Below are 21,456 nucleotides of genomic sequence, written 5' to 3' on the forward strand. Positions count from 1 at the left end.
ATTCATCAGCTGAGGGGGGGCAGTACTTGGTAATCAGCAGAAGGTTTCCTTGCCCATGTTTGACCTGATGCCATGAGACTGCATGAGGTCTAGAGTCGACGTTGAGGACTCCCAGGGCAACTCCCTCCCGACTGTATACCACTGTGTCACCACCTCTGCTTGGTCTGTCCTGCTAGTGGGATAGGACATACCCAGGGATGATGATGGCAGTGTCTGGGACATCATCTGTAAGGTATAATTCCATGAGGATGACTATGTCAGGAACTAGCCCTCAGATGTTAGTAAGTAGAATTTTTTGAGGGCCTTCGTCAGGGACTGAGTTTGCTGTTGTCATTTCCAGTGCCTAGGTCAATGCTGGGTGATCTGGCTAGTCTCATTCCTTTTATGAGGCTTGGTACAACACTCTGCTGACACATTGGGCAGAACTTTGCTAGGTAGTTCACAAATCCAACAAATCATTGCGCTGCCTTCACACCTGTTTGTTGCTGCATCTCTGCTACAGCTCTCACCTTATCATGTTCAGGGTGAATTCCTTTTGCTGTCAGTACGTGACCGATGTATTTGATTTCAGTCATCTTCAGTTGCAGTTTCTTCTTCATCTTCAGGCTCATCTGGTGAGCTCTCTCTAGCAATCTCACTGGATTCTGATCGTGGTCTGCAATGGCTTCGTCCACCATACCTCCACATCCATAGACTAGCAGATCATCCACGATCACTTCCACTCCTGGAAGGTCATTGGCTGCCTCATGCTGTTGGTATTGATACTCCTCTGGAGCAGTTGAAATGCCAAATGGCCTGTGCAAGCATCTGTCCTTCTGAAAAGGCATCCAGAAGGTGGTCATGAAACTGTTGCTTTCATCCAACTTCACTTGCCAGTATCTATCCTTGGCATCTAGGGTGGTAAAGACCTTTGCCTTGGCAGGCTGTGGCAAAACTTCTTACATGGTCGGCACAGGATAGCGAGGTCTCTTCAAAGCTTTATTGAGGTCTTTTGGATCTATGCACTCTCCCAGCTTTCCAGGTTCTCACTGCTAACAGGCTACCAGTCCAATCTGGAGGGACTGAATTTTACGTTCCGAGATTGGGTGCCCTGTCATCACACGCGTGCGTAAAACCTGATGTAATAACGTTGGGTCATGAACCCAACATCAACGCGCCAGTCTGCAATAACATGGAAGTCAGGTGGGTGCCTGTTAGCCATTTTTTAAAAATATAATTATCAAGCTATTAGGCCTGTTAACAATCCAAAACACCGGAATCATACGCTGCTCATTCCATTAATGCAGTCGGCGTATGGGAAATACATTTGGAGGGAGTGACGTTTTTTTTATCCAGGAGGCTGCCATAGCTGGCAGACTTTGCCAGCGTTGTTAAATTTGTCTGTCGTTACATTTCAACCTGCCCTAGGGCATTTCCTCAGGGAAGGTGGCAAATTTACTCCAGTCAACATTGTGCACTTCAGCATTTGTGGTGGACATCGCTATCCTCTATTGTTCATTCTGTTGGAGATGCCTCCTCCAGTGGGGAGGAGGAGGAATAGGCTGAGAAAAAAAAACCTGGCCGGAGTCAGGTTTGCCATGAGGTGCAGGAAGGTGGGCAACTTGCTGCTGAGCAAGGCACTGTGGAGTGGAGACAGCAACAGCAGGCAGAGAGGTGGTGGTGTAGTGGTATTGTCACTGGACTAGCACTTCAGTTACCCAGGGAAATGCTCCTGGGACCTGGGTTCGAATCCCATCATGGCAGATGGTGAAATTTGAATCATTTTTAAAAAACTGGAATTAAAAGTCTAATGATGATGATTCATAAAACAATTGTTGTAAAAGCGCATCTGGTTCATTAATGCTGAAAGAAATTTGCTCTCTCCACCTGGTCTGGTCTACATGTGACTCCAGACCCACAGCAATATGGCTGACTCATAAATGCCCCATGAAAGCAAGCCACTCAGTTCTCAAGGGGCAATTAGAGATGGACAATAGATGCTGGTCCAGCCAGTGATGCCCACAACCCATGAACGAATTTAAAAAAAGGCACTTTCCTCAATAATGTGACCAAACAGGTTGTGATTATCAACCTGTAAATCCTTCCAACGCACAGCAATGGCAGGCCGTAAGAACGGGAGAGATTCCTGGTCAGCCGTGTGAGAGTACAGGGTCAGGATGTCTTCCATGCAGATGTCGGAATTGTGGTGCCCCCGAAGACTGTGTCTATCGAGGGAGGGAGACAGTTGCATCTCTTTGTGACACACTTTCTCTTGAGGTAGCCTCCAATTGTGTGTGTGGCCTTAAAAGTCATGATCTTATTGGATGGCAAAGGAGGGGCCAAGTGGCCTACTCCTGCTCCTAATTCGTATGTTGTATGTTCCTATGTCTCGTTCATATCTTACCCCATACTCGCTGACCTACACTGGGACTCCCAGTTAAGCAATGCCTCGTTTTTAAAATTCTCATACTTGTTTTCAAATCCCTCCATGACCTCGCCCATCCCTTTCTCATTAATCACCTCCAGCCCCACAACCCTCCAAGGTATCTGTACTCATCCAATTTTGGCCTCTTGAGCAATCCCAATTGTAATTACCCTACCCTTGATGGCCATGTCTTTAGCTGCCTAGGCACTAAGCTCTAGAATTTCTTCCTTTAGACTGTCCATCTCCCCACCTCTCTTCCTCCTTTATGTTGCTTCTTAAAACCTACCTCATTGACCAACATCTTTGTCTTCTGTCCTAATATCTCCTTATTTGACTTGATATCAAATTTTGTTTGAAGAAGTTCCTGTGAAGTGCCTTGGGTTGTTTTACTTCATTAAGGGCACTACAGAAATACAAGTTATTGTTGTTGTTACATACAACCATACGAATTAGGAGCAGGAGTGGGCTTGTTCCGCCATTCAATAAGATCCTGGCTGATCTGATTGTGACCTCAACCCCACATTAGTTAGTGTGAGAATGTAAATTGTCAGGAAACTCTGCCCTACTTGTCACTGTCAGCAGCAGCAACCAATACACATCAAGCGATGGAACCTTTGTAGGATTACTGGATAGGGCTCCGGAGAAAATATCCCTCCCATTCCTGAGTTCAGTACAGCCCAAAGCCACATGGTGGTGGTGTTTACAGCTCACTCAGGGAGTTCAGGCAGCTGTGGCAACATTCATGTTCATACACATGTTGTAGTCTGGAGCTATTGACAGTGATGATAGAGGCTCCAACTTTCTTTCCATCACACAGCTGACCAGGAATTTCTCTCATTCTTACCGCCTGCCATTGGCGTGTGTTGGAAAGATTTGCAGGTTGATAATCAACCTGTTTGGTCACATTATTGACATACCTTCCATGGCCATCAAGTCCTGGGGTGAAACTCAAACCTGGAGCTTCTGGATCAGAGGCAGGGACTCTACCCAGTGCACCACAAGACCCCCCCACTCCTCTTCCACTGATGGTGGAAGCAGACCTCATAGGAAACGTCAATAGGTAATTGAACATGTACTTGAAGATGACCAATTTGAGGGTTATGGGTAAAATGGGATTTTTGTTACATTTTTCATTATAATGGCGCTAATTATCCAATTAATTCTATTCAGCACAACTGAGGTGCAGCAAGTAATGTTTTATCATCCAGTGTTCTTCAAACAAGATATTAAAGTATATTTTCAATTTTTTGGCTGCAGCGTTAAACAGACTGCTCTCTCAGGCAGCTGTAAAAGATCCCACAGCACTATTTTGAGGAAGAGCAGGGGAGTTGTCCCTGGTTTCCTGACCAATATTTATCCCTCAATCAACATCCCTATATCAGTTTATCTGGTCATCATTACACAGCTTGTGGGAGCTTTCTGTGAGGAAATTGACTGAGGAACTTGCTGTGAGGAAATTGACTGCTGCCTTCCCCGAGGTGACAGAAGTGACTACTCCAAAAAAGTACTTACATAGGTAGGGCAGAAATTTTCGCTCAGTGGGTGGGCACACACCCAACCCGCTGGAGCTTGAAATGACTCTCATTTCAGTGGCTGCTGCTATTTAAAGGTAGTTGACACCTCTTAAAGGGGAAGTACACTGAAGCTGTAAGAAGTGTTGGGAGCTTTCTGAAAAATGAAGCTAGTGCTGTGATACTTTGAAGAATGGGTGAAAGAGCAAGCGTAACATTAATTTGCATGAAGGACATCTGCCCACCAGTGCTATTTAAAGGGAACAGCAAATGCTTACAGATTAATTGGTTACAGTTGCTACTTGGTTATAGTTTGAGTGTTCCACAGGGAGTTGTCTGGCTGGTGTTTCTGGTCATTTAAAATCCAGCACTGAAGCAACTTTCTTTCAGACATAGGTAGCCAGGCAGAGCTTCTTCTAGGAATTGAGTGTTACAGAGAGAAGGAAAAGAGGTCATGCAGAGCAGGACACACTGCTGGAAGAGGAAGGAGGAGGAAGGGGAGAAGGGCTCTCAGCAGGAGGCCATAGCTGCTGATGGTTTCCAGGGACCAATTCCTTTTAGCTCAGCTTCAGTGAGGACCAATGCAGATCCTCTTCACTTTAGGTTGTGATTTAAATCTGCCAGCTGCACCAGCCACAACTCCAATCTCAGAGCAGGGTAAGGGCTGCCTTACTTGCCGTTGTCAACATGATTGTGGTTCTTTTATGCCTCTGGTGCCTCCTAGGGTGCTATTGAAGAACTAAGCAACATCTCATAATTTGCAGTACATTGTTGTGTGAGCAAGGCTTTCAAAACACAAAGAAACATTTCCATCTCATTCCCTTTGCCAGAGATCTTTGCTGCCGCCTGTTCCTTCCCCTGCAAGAAAGAGGCAAGTATGTCACAGAGAGTGCCCTGCGCTTTGTTTGGCTAATGTGGTTGTCATGGTTGAATAACTGCCAGCGTCTACTGGTTTGCAACTGTGCTAAGAACATGAGGGTGACGTAAGGCAGATGAATTGAAAGGTTAAGTCCTGATTGTTCAAGAGAGATTTTTTGGTAGGTGGGTGATGGGGGTGTAATGAATTGAACAGCAGATGAAGCTAGTGGTGCAATTGGTAGGATATATCATTTGAAGATTAGACTCGCTCACCTTGACAGCTTGTGCCAAATCGTCAAACTTGTTCTTGGACTGCAAGACGTGCTTGGAGATATAATCCAGGCACTGGCCTCTGCTGCTACTTCTTCCTGCTGCCTTCTAGGCATATGTACGAAAGGTATCCTCTACCCCCATTCACCCCCCTCCCCCACACCACCTCCTCCTCTCCAGATGTAGGACACTTCTCTTCCAAAAATTGTATCAAGGCCTCCAGTGCAAAGTCATAAAACATCTGTTTCTCTCTCTGTGCCTCTCTCTCACTGCTTCTCACTGCATTCCTCTATGTCCCTCCTTCTCTCTGTGCCTCCTTCTCTCTCTGTGCCTCACTCTCTCTCATTCTTGCTTTCTGTATGCTTCTCTCTCTGTGTATCTCTTTTCCCCTGTGTTCCTTTGCATGTCTCCCTCTCTGTCCCTTTCTCTCTATGTGCCTCTCTCTCTCTCTATGTCTCACTCTCTCTCTCTGTCCCTCCTTCCCTCTGTGTCCCTCTCTCTGTGTGCCTCCTTCTCTCTCTGTGCCTCGCTCTCTCTCACTCTTACTCTCTGTATGCTTCTCTCTTTTTATCTCTTTTCCCCCATGTTCCTTTGTGTATCTCCCTCTCTGCCCCATTCTTTCTATGTGCCTCTCTCTCCCTCTCTATGTCTCACTCTCTCTCTGTCCCTCCTTTCCTCTGTGTCCCTCTCTCTCTGTGCCCCCCCTCTCTCTCTGTGCCTCATTCTCTCTCTGTGCCTCTCGCTCGCTGCTTCACATTGCATTCATCTATGTCCCTCCTCTCAGTGCCTCCTCTCTCTGTGCCTCACTCTCTCGCACTCTTGCTCTCTGTATGCTTCTCTCTCTGTGTATCTCTCTTTTCCCTGTGTTCCTTTACATGTCTCCCTCTCTGTCCCTTTCTCTCTATATGCCTCTCTCTCTCTCTCTCTCAGCGTCTCACTCTCTCTCCGTCTCTCCCTTCTTCCCTCTGTGTCCCTCTCTCACTGTGCCCCCCTCTCTCTCTGTGCCCTCCGCTCTCTGTGTGCCTCCTTCTCTCTCTGTGCCTCGCTCTCTCTCACTCTTCCTCTCTGTATGCTTCTCTCTTTTTATTTCTCTTTTCCCCCATGTTCCTTTGTGTATCTCCCTCTCTGCCCCATTCTTTCTATGTGCATCTATCTCTCTCTTGCTCCCTGTGTTGGTCTTTCTCTCGGAGTTCCTATTTCCTTCTCTCCCTCTCCCTCTGTTGTGTTCAGCTGTGCAAGGTGAAACAGGTTAAAACAAGAAGGCATCCTGCAAACTTCCCTGTTGGAAGTGTATATGCACACCTGGGACCCCATTTTCAATCTTTATTTGTCTGCATATCACCAAAAACGAAGGGTGCTAAATGGCCCAATTTAGCCCCCACTGATTTCAATACCAGTGTGACAAAATTCTTCTATGCTCTGACCCTTCATCAATAAATGCATCACTGAGCACTCTAGAGCTGAAATGGTTAAACTATGTTATACTTCACTTGAAATCAAGATATTTCTTTCTCCAAAGACTGAAATTTTCACTGAATCGTAGAATGTTTCGAGCAATGAAGGAGACCATTTGGCCTGGCATGTTCATGCCAGTTCTCGCAAGAGCAATTTAATTAGCCCCGCTCCTCAGCCCTTTCCCCCTATCCCTGCAAATGGTTTCTCTTCAGGTGCTTGTCCAATTCACGTTTGAAAACCAAAATTGAATCTGCTTCCACCACACTCTCAGGGAGTGCATTCCAGATCCTAGCCACCTGCTGGGTAGAATAACTTTTCCTCATGTTGCCATTGGTGCTTTTGCCTATCACTTTAAATCGGTGTCTTCTGGTTCTTGATCCTTCCACCAACGGGAACACTTTCTCCCTACTTACTCTGTCTAGAACCTTCATGATTTTGAATACCTCTACCTAATCTCCACTCAACCTTCTCCTCTCTAATGGGAACACCCCCAGCTTCTCCAATCTATCCAGTTAACTGAAGTTCCTGATTCCTTGAATCAGTCTCATAATTTTTTTTGAACTCTAACGCCTTCATATCCTTCCTAAAGTGCCGTGCCCAGAATTAGACACAATTCTGCAGGAAAAACCCAATGTTTCATAACTTTGGGGCTGAATACTTAAATCTGGCCTTTGGTATCTACACAGTGAGGTTTTTTTTTATTCATTCACAAGATGTGGGCCTCGCTGGCAAGGCCAGCATTTGTTGTCCATCCCTAGTCGCCCTTGAGAAGGTGGTGGTGAGCTGCCTTCTCGAACTGCTGCAGTCCATGTGGTGTAGGTACACCCACAGTGCTGTTAGGGAGGGAGTTCCAGGATTTTGACCCAGTGACAGTGAAGGAATTGCAATATATTTCCAATAAAGTTTGGTGAATGGCTTGGAGGGGAAACTTACAGGTGATGGTGTTCCCATGTATCTGCTGCCTTTGTCCTTTTAGTTGGTAGAGGTCATGGGTTTGGAAGGTGCTGTCGAAGGTGAGTTGGTGCTCTGCATCTTGTAGATGGTAGACACTGGCATCAGTGATGGAGAAAGTGAATGTTTGTGGATGGGGTGCCAATCAAGCAGACAACTTTGTTCTGGATGGTGTCAAGCTTCTTGAGTGAGGTTGGAACTACACTCATCCAGGCAAGTAGGGAATATTCCATCACACTCCTGACTTGTGCCTTGTAGATAGTGGACAGGCTTTGGGGGGAGTCAGGAGGCGAGTTTCTCTCTGCAGAATTCCCAGCCTCTGACCTACTCTTGCAGCCACAGTTTTTATTTGGCTGATCCAGTTCTGGTCAATGGTAACACGCAGGCAAGTTGGGCAAGAAAATGGGGAGAGCCTAGGTTGTCTCGTTGTTAGGCTGGTTCGAATAGTGCTTAACCCCTTAACGAGGCTTTTGAACACTGTGAGGGAACCGGAGGCAATAAGGTCAGGGGTGTTAAGTACAGGGTGTTGACTTGTTTCGTAGCTTGCAAATTTTTAGCCTGTGTTCACCACAATCTCAGCAATGGCAACATTCATTATTTTTGAAGGAGATGGCTTTTTATTTTAACTTGCACTTCTGTGATAGGGAAAAGAAATCCACTGAGCTTATGAAACTCAACACAACGTAACACTTAATTTGCAAAACTAATCTTCACATCTTTGGTCTTGTTTCGGGGTTAAGGGGTAGAATATTTTCATTGGACAAAATACTAGAGTAATAAGGACATCAAAAAGATGTCCGATTTTAACATGTTAATTTATTAAACAGATGCATGGCATTTTCCATTCGATCACATTGAATGCATTTTTTAAAATTGAGGCTAATTCAATTATACAAATAAGCCAACGAAGCCTTTCTATTGCTTTAGATAACTTTTTGTATAATTATTCATTTATTAATATTCATAACCAAAGGCCAATTTATATTCTAAAATCAGCAGATGTCTAATAAATAACTTTTATTAATGCTCACCACTCAATATTTATGCTGGCAGTAACTTCATATTTTACATTCATGCAGGAAGTTTTTTTTGGAATGAATGTGAAAGCGTTAGTTGTTAATGTGGGTAATTCTATGAAATACATTTCCATATTAATAATTGAAATTCTTCAATATAACTCATATTTCTTGAAAGTGTTGCATTTGTGATAGTTTGTCCATTATCAGTTTGCCAGCACGCTTGATCTGCTATTAAATATTAATGTGCACAGACAAACTGATTGGCAACAGTACTGATGCATCACTGCAGACCCTCACTCACTGATCCCAGTACTGACTCTCATTTTGGACCCTCACTCACTGATGCCAGGTGCTGACCCTCACCCACTAATCCTGGTACTGACCAACCCTCACTCGCTGATCCCAGTATGGACCCTTACTATGGATCTTCACTAATCCCAGTACAGACCCTGACTTTGGACCCTCATTCTATATTCCCAATACAGATCACTATGGACTGATCCCAATATTAACCCTCAATAACAAATTCCGGTACTCTTTCTAGAGCCTCACTAACTCAGGGGTGGGATGGAAGGGGGAAGAAAATCTAATTTTTCAGAACTTCATTTGCCTTTAATTCCATTATTTATTCCATTTTTCAGCCACTAAGTATTATCAGATTGCATGCTCTCAGTACATGCAATCTCCTGGAGTCCCACTAGCTAATCCAGGAATTTTTGGACTCTTCTACACCCTTCCTGTACCTCGGCACTGAAAAACCTGATGATTCAACACTCTGCCAAAGCAAGCATCGCAAATTGTAGATAATGAACAAGAACTTTGGGCTCCACCGTATCCTGCCCTCAAGATTATTGCTTATCTAACAAGATATTTCCATTTGTTCAAACAGAATGCACTCAGGGAAAGATGAGTATTGATTTTTGCAACAGCATTTTTCACTGCATTGAAAAAGGCTCTGAAAATGTTGTGAGGGGCGGGGGAAGAGGAGGGGGGCGGTGAGGGGGGTGCAGAACCAGGATGCAATTCATATGGAAACAACCAGACCTTGGGGTGGAATCTTGAGCTATTGGAATTCTAGCCCATTGCAGACAGGAGGGGGAACAATAACTGTGCTCCAGTGGGCATTGGTGTATCATATGCCCGACCCTGTTATGATGTTGATCACTAGGGTGAATTGCCTTAACCAAATTGTGCCCCGGGTGAGATTAATTGCACAGCTCTTTCAAATGCTAGCACAGGAATGGTGGGCCTAGCGGCCTCCTGGTGTGATGGAAGATCTCATTTTATTTTGCAGGCCTCAGCCTCTACTCTCCAGCTCCATTCTCAAGAGGTTGAATACCCCTCTTGTGCCATTATAAAATGCAGATACCTAACTCTCCGCCCCCCCCAACCCTAACCCCAGATATTTAAATGTTCCATCCCTGGGATTTGATACAAAGCCAGAAGCCAGACACGCCAAGGGAAACACCTATTTTACTGCATTTCCATCCCTCATCCATCAACTAAATTACAAAGCCCCATAATGATTGTGGAATCGATTCAAATCCCTCCCCACCCCTAATCTGCACCAGGCTCACAATGAGAGGCTCCAATTCCAGCGTCTTCGATATCTGATTTTAATTGCCCCTCTATTAGTGGCTGTGCCTTCAGTTGCCTAGGCCCCAAGCTCTGGCATTCACTCCACTTTTCCCAAGAGGCTCCTTAAAATTTACACCTTTGACCAAGCTTTTGGTTATTCCGAAACAGGAAATGCAGCAGCCAATCCACGCATAGTAAAGTTCCTCCAAACAGCAATGAGATTGAGTTTTGAGAGAGGTGAGTTGAGGGATAAACAAACATTGGCCAGGACACCAAAAATAAATTCCCTCCTCTTCAAAATAGCACCAAATGTGACTTTCTACATCTGTCCAAGACAGGACCTCGAATTAACGGCTCATCTGAAAGGCAGTGTGTCTGACAATGAAGCACTCCCTCGCTACTGCAATGAAAGTGCACCGCTTGTACTTCTGAAGGCTACTTGACCTGAGTGGGGAGCAAGTTGTTCCGTCATTCACTCAGAAATACTTTGTTCTGTTCGGATATGGGGGCTCGCTTACAGCAGAAACTGCCAAAAAAAAAGGCAGTGTGTCCAGAGGGAGCAGTGGCCTGTGATCTGGCAGCCAAAAGAGAAACAGAGGCTAAACATTCAATGTCAGCTGTCCATTTGTACCCTCCGCCCTGTTACACCCCTTCCTGCCTGGTTTGCCCATCGCTATGAAGGCAATGACTGATCTGCCACCACCATTTTGTAGCCCAACCATGAACTACTGACCTCCACTGTCTCATTTGTAAGAAAACATAGCACATGCTTCCAACATTTGATTCTTCTTTAATATGCAAGTCAATTTGTTTTGTAAAACAGCACATCAGGAACATTTAAATTATATGCATGAATATGGAACAGAGGCAGACGTAGAAAAGAGATACAATTAAAGCAAAAGAATTGGGTATAACCTTTTTAAAAAGTCAAAATCACTCAATTCAAATCTGTAACAGAAATAATTCAATTCTTCTGCATTGTCTAAGCAGTGACTTTTGATGCAAATATACAGTATTAATCTGTCACCATTAGTATGTAAAATTCGTGTAAACTTGAGTGCTGCAAGCAGGCACAAGTTACTCTAATAAGGTCAACATTCCTTGTTCAAGGTGTAACCAGTACTCCCATTGGGCAGCCAACACTGGTTTACAGATTTATGTGCTTCCAGAACAGTCAAACACCAAGTATTAAGGCTAGTCAGTGCTTGGAACTATAATGGCTACAATAATCTAAAGACTAAGGTTTGTCCAATGCAGGAGTTAGGGGCATTAATTATTCCAACTTGGGGTTCAAGAAATAGCTTTTCTCAAAAGTTTCTCCAATAAGCTGTGACAGGTCTAAATCTAGGCTGCAACTGTACTCAGCCTGATGCTTCAGCAAGTATTTTGGCCGCAGGGCATTTCATTCTCTTTGCTCCTTGGCTCTTGAGCCCAGAGACTGAGGAATTCAAGACTGCAGCCTCAAGTCAGAGGCTACGCCAACAGCAGCAGTGCAGCAAGTAGTTTACACACACGCACAATAAAAGTTGCTGTTTAAAGTCAGAGCCTGACTGAATCTTGGGTCAAAGCACAGTGATGCTAGATTCACCACCTCAAAAGTCTTGCTTTGCTCCAGATTTACACCAAAACCTTAGCACAAGCATGAACCAAAACTACTACTTGCACAAACACTCAAGTGCAATGCCAAGCCCAATCTCATTCAATGACACTTTAATGACCTTTAATTTCACCCCCAAAAGAGCCCATCATTTTATTCTAGAAGGCAGGGCTTTGTGTTGTGCTAAATATGGATCCATACAATTTTTATTCTAGGGAGGTGGAGAAAAAGGGACCACGAACCTGGCATATTAAGAGATCTACAAGCAAGCACAGCATCTTGGAGTCTTCACCTTGGAATCTGAGTGAAGAGATGTTTTTAGGGATAAACTGACTCGCTGTGAACCACTAATGCCCAACATCTATGAATGTCGGGGTTGAAATTAGTGCCGTGGGCGACAGTGAACTGATAACTGGGCTGAGAGTGCAAAACAAGTTGCCTGAAAGGCAGCATGAAATAGGTTGGCTATCAACGAATTGCCCAAGACAAAATTTCAGCCTTTTTACACTGAATGCAATGTTAAAGAGAACTAGAATAAATATATTCAGCTTCAATAGTAAACATGATATCTAAAAAGTTCACTCAAACCAAAGGACGTGAACAGAGTGAAATTGAAAAATTACGTAAAAGGAAACTTCAGTGGAAAGTACCCAAAATTCAAGAATATAAATTGGTTTTTTTCTCTTCTGGTTTCTAATTTTGGTCTGCTATTAATGAGTTCTCCAGTGATAGTGGAAGCCCTTGATGTCTGTATTTGCTGGAACTTGCTAGACTGCGCTTGCAGTTTTTCCATCACAGCCTTCCATTCGAAACTGGTTCCAGGCTGGGACTTCATGAAAGCACCAGGTTGATGCCCCTACAGAGCAGCAGCTTGCTTCAGTGGACGAGTAATAACCCCACCATTGTACTAGTTGCCAAATGGAAGTTCACATCACCTCTGCAGAAGATCCCTCAATAATGGAGTGGAACAGGGAGGAAGGGTAGGGTCTTAGCAGGATTGATGGGAGGGGTTTCCAGATCTGACTGGTGTTATTCGAGGAGACAAAGTGATCCATTACGGCAACAGTGACAACGGCAGGGATTTAACCTCAGCAACCAGACTGTTGGACATTTTCACCAGACTGCTTAGTGACCGATAGTGTGGTGAATATCTAAAAAAAAGAGAAATTCCATCTTTAATTAACTACAAATGAGCAGTTATCTACAGCATTATGGAAAACAAATATGGTCTAGTTTTTAAATGATTTACACCCTATCAGAGCTTACCTCAATTGTGACTGTCTTTACAGGTGTTTGAGGGAGGGGAGGGCGGTGGGGGGTAAAGAGAAACAGTGGCAGTTGGCTGGGTGGGCAGTGTGGACCAGATTTGGTGCTGATAACAGTGTTCAATCCACAGTCTGGCCTGGGATGGATTAATGACCTATCTCCTTGTCCTCTACATGGGAGGTTGTCATGTTGTTGATCGGACCTACATTCAGGTAGACTGCTCAGTAAGGGGAATTTCCTAGATTCTCCTGAGTTTTAAAGTTGTTTTTCCTTTAAATCAATCTCCCAGATCACTTGGCTTGGGTGGGGCAGGGAGATATATAAAATAATCAATATTGTAGGTGAGATAGCCTGGATGGATGGACAGACAGACAGACGAGGGTCTTCATCTGTCCATCCTGGTTTGTGTGCACCTTCAGGCATTTCCAAAACGTTTATTGTGCCATCTCTCTCGACATCTTCAAATTCATCCTTAAAGCCTGTGCTTTGACAGCCCTTCAAACCCACTTCAGTACTCACCCTACTGTCAATGTATGACTCCAGCTAAAATAGAAAATACTGGAAAAACTCAGGTCTAACATCATCTGTGGAAAAAAAAAGTTAACATTGCAAATCCGTACGACTCTTCTGAAGACTTGAAACGTTAACTGTTTTCTTCCCTCCACAGATGTTGTTAGACCTGAGTTTTTCCAGCATTTTCCATTTTAGTTTCAGATTTCCAGCATATGTAGTATTTTGCTTTTATCTATGTATGACTCCTTTAACTGTGAAGTCTTTTCCTATAATAGAGACACTGCATAAAGGGGTGTTAAGAACAAACATAGGAACTAACAGTGATAAGGGGAGAGATGGTGGTGTAGTGGTAATGTCACTAGATGAGCAATCCAGGAAGTCCAGGTGAACGCTCTGGGGCCCTGGGTTCAAATCCCACCATGACAGCTGGTGGGTTGAAAGCTAGTCTCAGTAATGGTGACCATCAAACTATTGTCAATTGTTGTATTAACCTATCTGGTTCACTAATGTCCTTTAGGGAAGGCAACCTACCCATTCTTACCTGGTCTGGCCTAGCCTACATGTGACTCCAGACCCCACAGCAATGTGGTTGACTCTTAACTGCCCCCTAAACAAGGGCAATAAATGCTGGCCTAGTGGCTCATCTAGTGACATCCCATGAATAAAAAAATCCTGGTCTTGATTTCCAAACCAATCAAAATGAAATTGAGCTGTGCTATTGTGAAAGGAGGAATCATAGTTTTGAAATAAGTGTGGGCCTTTTGAAGGTACAGCCTGAAAGAAAAATGCTCAAAAGGAATCTTCAAAGTAAGACTCCTCCACAAAAGAATCCAAGAATTAAATTTTCATCCGCAGGGAAAGGATTTAACATCAATATGGATAATTAGCTGAAACTGTTCATTTTAAATATGGAACACAAGAAAAAGGTTCAACTACCTCAGCATGAATCTAATTGAGTGGATGAGGCAAATGCTGTTAATTGAATCATGACAATTTTCCCCTCAAAAAGATTTGCAAATGCTTTAAAATCATTCACGTACAAAATATCTCATCTAAGTCAGTTAGTTATCATGTCGTGGCAAAGGGTAATGAGATGCAAGATTTGTGTTTACAGTAACTTTTAAAAACAAAGGTGTTTTGAATTATAATACCAAGTACATTAAACATTGCCTAATGTGTCTGTAATTTTTACCTACTCATTAAAACCTTATACTTGTTGCCTGACAGTCACAATAGTACAATTGTGCTATAAAATAGCATGGTGGGGCAAGATGAAAGTTTCAAATTAAAGCTAGATTGATGCTGATATATAGATGTCTATTGTTAATCACAATAAGTAATCCTGTACTAATCAGTAACATTGCATTTGTGAATTCAGTTTTATAAACTGCCTTCAGATCTACATTCAGATTAAAGAATTTATAATTAGTTACCAGAACAAGAGTAGGCTATTCAGCCCCAAGCCTATTCAGGTCATTCACTTAGATCACAACTGGTCTGTAACTCACCCACTTTGCCACCCGAATTCCAAAATCCTTGATACCCTTATTATCAGTCTCAGTCCTGAAGGTTCCAGGTGCTCCCAGCATCGAAAGCCTTTTCGGAGAGTGTTCTAGATTTCCACTACCGAGTTCACTCTCAAACAGCCCAGCTAAAATTAAGATTTTATCCCTTTGTTCTCGAATCCCTCACCAGGGTTGAATATTTCCCCATATCTACCCTATTGAATCCCGATTATTTTAAGCACCTATACCAGATCACCCCTCAACCATAACCCATGATAATACACCAGCTGCTGAGACCCTTGTTATGGAATTCTCCCCTTAAAAAACATCACAATCCTCCCAATAGGCTTAAAACCTCTGACCACCTGTGTCCTACTATCTCCTGGCATGGAACGTTAAGTTGCTCCTGTGGAGCAGGGACGTTTTGCTATGTTATAAGATGCCACATAGAGGCAAGTGGTTTCTGTTGTACCTGCTAATGGGCTGCATAGCAAAATCCTCCTCCTTCAAGGTAACATGTCCTAAGAGAGCATTGGCAACCATGGACTTCCATTGGATTGGTCCATGATTATGCTGGCAAAGTATTACAGTGGCTTGCCTTTGCCTTCTGTAGTATGGCTGACCAGGAATCTCTCCCACACTTTACCACCTGCCATCAGGCATATTGGAAGGATTTAGAGGCTGATAATCAACCTGTTTGGCCACGTTATGAATGCACCTTCCATGGCCACCGAGTCCTGAAGTGGGAACTTCAAGCCCAGAGATAGGGGCACTACCCACTGTGCCACAAGAACTACGGGATTAACATCAATACGCTCAAGTATCTCAAAATCAATTAAAAAAAAAACAAACTTGGTAAAATGTTAAGTGTTGTGTTAATACCTCCGCACAGACTGGGTGAATTCCTATTGTACTATCCAACTGCTCCTTGGTCATTCCACATTTCATTGCAGCTCCAAACCCCTGCGTAATTTCTCCTGCATTCGGACCTAACACGTGGAAGCCTATTACCCGATTCTGAAAAGGAAAGTGCACTCTGATTTAATCTCACGCATACAGCTGTAAAATGACTTTGAAAAGAAAAATCAACTCCAAGGTACCTTTTTCCTCCCCCTGCTGTTCTTCCTCCCATCACCCCCTCCCCCACATAGAAGGCAAGGCAGCAGGCACTAGACCAACCTCTCCTGTCTGTGAGCCACGTTTGACACTCACTCCACCACTCTCACTCCACCCTTCCCTTACTGATGTTAGCTGTGGCTCGGTGGGAAGCACTCACCTCCATGGCAATAGGTTGTGGGTTCAAATCCCACTGTAGAAACGAGAGTCCAAAGATCCAGACTGACACTCTAGTGCAGTGCTTTGTATGCAATATTACAGCCATTAAATTTAATCATAACTCCTTTCTAATCAATAACTTCCAACCAGCACTGGAAAAAGACCCATAAATTAACAGTTTGGAATACATACATGATCTTGCTTGTTGCAGATAATCTTGGCATAACATTTATTGTTATCCCTTGATGGAACAGTCCACTCCAGAGGCCAGAAGTAACTGTGATAGACCTGAAAATATGAAAGGCTGGAATGATTAGGGTTACTGAGGGAAAAAAAAAAGTAGCAACATTCTCCACTTGACAATCCGGTGACTTACCTCCACGTTCTCCATGCCATGTTTTTCTATAGCTTTTTCTTCCGAGTAACCACAGGCTCCATATTCCAAGGGAGTGAAGACAGTGGTGGGCACATTTACGTAGTCACACTGTCCAATTATAATCAGAAAGAGAGTTAATCCCAGTGCAACATAGACTCCAAAAACTTACAGATATATTCTTATGGGCATTTCTTTTAGAAGTCTACATTTTTTTTTTTAAAAAGAGATAACTTGCATTTATATGGCGCCTTTAACATCCCAGGCAAAAATTGATGCTAACTCTGAACTAAGTAACCAAAAGCTTGGTCAAAGAGGCAGATTTTAAGGAACACCTTAAAAAGGTGGAGAGAAGTTTAGGAGAGAATTTCAGAACTTAAAGCCTAGACAACTGACACAGCCAATATTGTCCATTTATGGATGACATATAGATGACTTATAGGTCACTTCATGGTTCAAGGTCCTAATTATTCTTGGGGTCACTAATCTGTTGACTGAGCAAATCAAAATTTAAGTGGAACTCTCATTTTTACTGGTATTTTGGAGATCACATTCTACAATTCCATGCAGTTTTCTACAAAAACTAGAACTTGGTGGCTAGTCCAGTTCAGTTTTTGGTCAACGGTAACCCCCCCCCAGGATAGTGGGGGATTCAACAATAGTAATGCCATTGAATGTCATGGGGAGATGGTTAGATTCTCTCACTGAAGATGGCCATTGTACAGCACAAATGTTACTTGCCTGTCCAGGTCTTGCTGTATCTGGATACTGGCTGCTTCAGTCTGAGGAACTGTGAATGGTACTGAACATTGCCAATCATCAGCAAACATCCCCACTTCAGACCTTATAGAGGGAAGGTCTTGATGAAGCAGCTGAAGATGGTTGAGCCTAGGACATTACCCTGAGGAGCTCCTGCAGTGACGTCCTGGAACTGTGGCAGTTGACCTCCAACAACCACAACATTTTCCTTTGTGCTAGGTATGACTCCAACCAGTGAAGTATACAAGAAAGTGAACTTTATAGATATTGTGGAGTGAATTAAGCCTTTGGCCACCAATAGCCAAGGACAATATGAAAAATATATTTATCGAAAAGAAATCTTCACTGAAACACCATCACATTAATTTGTAAAGCCTAGCTAGCTACTTATATAAATTGTCATTGACTGGAATCTAAATGTTTTTAAAGCAGGAGTTCTTAGTGATTTATTAAATTATTTGTTCTTGGATGTCAGCATTGCTGGTAAGACAAGCATTAATTGTCCACCCCCCATTGCTCCCAAAAGGTGGTGAGCCACATTCTTGAAATGCAGTCCATAAGGTGTAGGTACACCCACGGTACAGTTTCTGTAATGGGTTCAGGGTGGTTTCTGGTCAGTTTCAAAGGGCTGTGGGTCTCAAGTCATGCATCAGCCAGCCAGGACAAGGATGGCAGGTTTCTTACCCTGAAGGACATTAGTGAACTAGATTTTTTTTTTTAAATAATCTGGTAGTTTAGTGATTATTATTGGGACAAGAATTTTATTCCAGATTCATTAATTAATGGAATTTAATTTTTCCCTGCTGCCAAGGTGGGATTTGAACACTCTGGATTACTAGTGCAGTAATACAATCACTATGCCACTAAGGTTCTTTTAAACTGCACTTTAATTTAGCCTTAATTCTAGAAAACTATGTGGAACTCACCAGGCAGGGAGCAATTAAACCTGTGCATTCATATTCCTCACTTTTCATCAAATAGATGGCAAATCATTGAGTGGGAGTCTGCAATTCTGTGACATACAGGCTGAAACTTCTACCCCAAGGACACTCATCGAAAAAAACATCAACAATTTTTTGCCCATAATGGGCTTTTAAGCAGCTTTGGGTGCTAAGGAAGATAGCAATTAAAATTCAAGTTTATACCTTGATTGAAGACCCTCCATAGAGCCTTCCGGCAAGTAAGCGACCAGCCTGGATCGCCACAGGTGTGAGTTCCAATTTGCCATCTAGAATGTCTCCAATGGCATAAATGTTGGGTACATTTGTTTGTTCCAAGTCATTGACGGGAATCTTACCAGACCTAAAACACAAAAGAAATGCCGGAAAACATTCATCAGGCTCCACAGTATCTGTGGATAGATAAAAGTTCAGTTCTGCACTCAGGTCAAACCGCAAACCAAGGACCAGGATTAGGCCATTCAATACGATCATGGCTGAGCATCCATTTCATTCCCTTCCCCCTCCTCTCCATATCCTTTTATGGTTCTTTCAAACTCTGTCAACGACAATCTCTGCTTTAAACACACCCAAATGACAGAGCTTCTACAACCCTTCGTTAAAATAAAACTCCCCTCATCCCAGTCCTAAGTGGCTTCCCCCTTATTTTGAAATTGTGTCCCCTGGTTCTAGACTCCCCAACCAGGGGAAACATCTTACCTGCATCTACCCTGTCTATTCCTTTAAATATTTTGTAGGTTTCAATGAGATTACTTCTCATTCTTCCAAATTCTACAGAATACAGGCCCAGTTTCCCCAATCTCTCTTTATAAGACAGTCCTGCCATCCCGGGAACAAGTCTGGTGAGCCTTCATTGCACTCCCTCTATGGCAATAATATCCTTCCTAAGGTAAGGGGACCCAAACTGCACACAGTACTCCAGGTGCAATCTAACCAAGGTTCTATACAATTGAAATAAGGCTTCGCTACTCCCACGCTCAAATCCTCTTACAATAAAGACTAACGTGCCATTAGCCTTCCTAATTGCCTGCTGCACCTGCTTGCTACCCTTCAGTGACTCAGACAAGGACACCCAGGTCCCTTCGTACATCTACGCTTCCTAAAGTTTTACCACTCAGGAAATACTCTACACATCTGTTCCTCCTACCAAAGTAGGAAACCTCATTTTTCCATGTTATATTCCATCTGCCATGTTCTTGTCCACTCACTAAGTCTGTCCAAATCCCTTTGAAGCCTCTTTGCATCTTCCTCACGACACACATTCCCACCAAGTTGTGTGTCATCCGTGAACTTGGAAATATTACATCTTGGTCCCCACATCCAAATCATTGATCTATATCGTGAACAGCGGTGGTCCAGGTAATGATCCTTGCGGTGCCCCACTAGTCACAGCTTACCAACATGAAAATGACCTGCTTATTCCTACTATTCTGCCTGTGAACCAATTCTTAATCCTGCATCTAAGGATGATGGGCAAGTTTCACCACTTTAAATTTAGATTTAAATTCTTCAGTATCTTTGGCTAACCCAATATTGGTAAAACGCAAGCAATGTTGCAATGAACCTTCTGATGAAGAGTCATACAGACTCGAAACGTTAACTGTATTCCTCTCCGCAGATGTCAGACCTGCTGAGATTTTCCAGCCATTTTTGTTTTGGTTTCAGATTTCCAGCATCCGCAGTATTTTGCTTTTATCTTATTGCAATAAACCTTGGCCTCCTGAAGGGATGGTCATGGGTGTCTAAATGCCATGGTCACTGTATCGGCAACTGCTGACAGGCACTGCCATGGAGAGCTTAGCTCTGCAGCAACCCGGCAGGCAAGCCAGAGATTTAAAAACTCACCCACTGAAAGCAGAGCGAATTTGGAACAGAAATTAAGGCCAGGATTTGAAACAGATGCCTGCTCAAGTTGGAACTGAAGTGCATTGCTGCAAAATGTAAATGATCCACAAGCTAGACAGAGCGAGGACGAGATCCATCCTTTTTAGCAATGCACTCCAAGTCAAATTCACCTGTCAGAATATTTAGTATTTGAACAGCTGTAGAAACATTCACAGTTCCACCCTGAGGCAGATCAAATTCTGCCAACTTTACTTTTTGGTTTCGTTGACAGAACAGCTCCATTGAGCTTTTATAGGATTTGAACTTGCCTCAGTTTCCCCAATTGCATTTATATAGCACCTTTTGTCCTGTGGTCACAAGCAAAAGCACTTCTTGAAGTGTAAACACCGTTGTAATGTATGAAATGCAACAGCTAATTTGCACACAGCAAGCTCCCAGGCAGCAATGGTGATAACTACAGCAGACGATCTGGTTATCATAACAAAAACAGAATTACCTGGAAAAACTCAGCAGGTCTGGCAGCATCAGCGGAGAAGAAAAGAGTTGACGTTTCGAGTCCTCATGACCCTTCAACAGAACTTGAGTTGATCTGGTTATCATCTTGATTGAGGGATAAATATTGGTCGGGACACCAGGAATAAACCACCATTCCACCCCATCCCCCTCTCCTCCCCATCCCCCTCTCCTCCTCCTCATCCCTCCCCTCCCCCCCCCCCCCCCCCCCCCCCCCCCCCCCCCCCCCCCCCCCCCACCCCCCCACAAACTTGTAATAGTGCCAGATCTTTCATGTCCATCCAAGGGTATCTTGGTTTTCCATCTCATGTGAAAAATGGCAGCTCTTGGAGTGCAGCACTGCCTCAGTACATGCACTAGATGATCAGCTTTATTTCTTTGTGCTCAGGTTCTGCAGTTGGTAAGATTTTAGAGTCCATTATTAAGGATGAGATTTCAGAATACTTGGAAGTGCATGGTAAAATCGGACAAAGTCAGCATGGATTCATCAAGGGGAGGTCATGCCTGACAAATCTGTTAGAATTCTTTGAGGAGGTAACGAGTAGGTTAGACAAAGGAGAGCCAATGGATGTTATCTACTTGGACTTCCAGAAGGCCTCTGACAAGGTGCCGCACAGGAGGCTGCTCAGTAAGATAAGAGCCCATGGTGTTAGAGGCAAGGTACTAGCATGGATAGAAGATTGGCTGTCTGGCAGGAGGCAGAGAGTGGGGATAAGGGGGTCCTTCTCAGGGTGGCGGCCGCTGACTAGTAGAGTTCCGCAGGGGTCAGTGTTGGGACCACAACTTTTCACTTTATACATTAATG

The 21,456-nt window shown here is 43.6% G+C and overlaps 1 protein-coding gene across 9 annotated transcripts in view; it reads right to left on the reverse strand.

Annotated features, from left to right (window-relative positions):
- Positions 1 to 10,820: 10,820 nt before the first annotated feature.
- LOC121293012 (thioredoxin reductase 1, cytoplasmic-like) overlaps positions 10,821 to 21,456 on the reverse strand; it is a 46,432-nt gene continuing 35,796 nt past the window's right edge. For all 9 annotated transcript variants that reach the window (XM_041215574.1, XM_041215573.1, XM_041215566.1 and 6 more), the window contains 5 exons: positions 18,480 to 18,636; positions 16,579 to 16,686; positions 16,395 to 16,490; positions 15,810 to 15,944; positions 10,821 to 12,794 (listed from right to left, as the gene is read on the reverse strand). In XM_041215574.1, the coding sequence (XP_041071508.1) occupies positions 12,732 to 12,794; positions 15,810 to 15,944; positions 16,395 to 16,490; positions 16,579 to 16,686; positions 18,480 to 18,636 (559 nt within the window). In that variant the 3' untranslated portion in view covers positions 10,821 to 12,731. The remainder of the gene's footprint in view (positions 12,795 to 15,809; positions 15,945 to 16,394; positions 16,491 to 16,578; positions 16,687 to 18,479; positions 18,637 to 21,456) is intronic.

Source organism: Carcharodon carcharias, chromosome 21 (genome assembly GCF_017639515.1).
Source record: "Carcharodon carcharias isolate sCarCar2 chromosome 21, sCarCar2.pri, whole genome shotgun sequence".
Lineage (NCBI taxonomy): Eukaryota > Metazoa > Chordata > Chondrichthyes > Lamniformes > Lamnidae > Carcharodon > Carcharodon carcharias.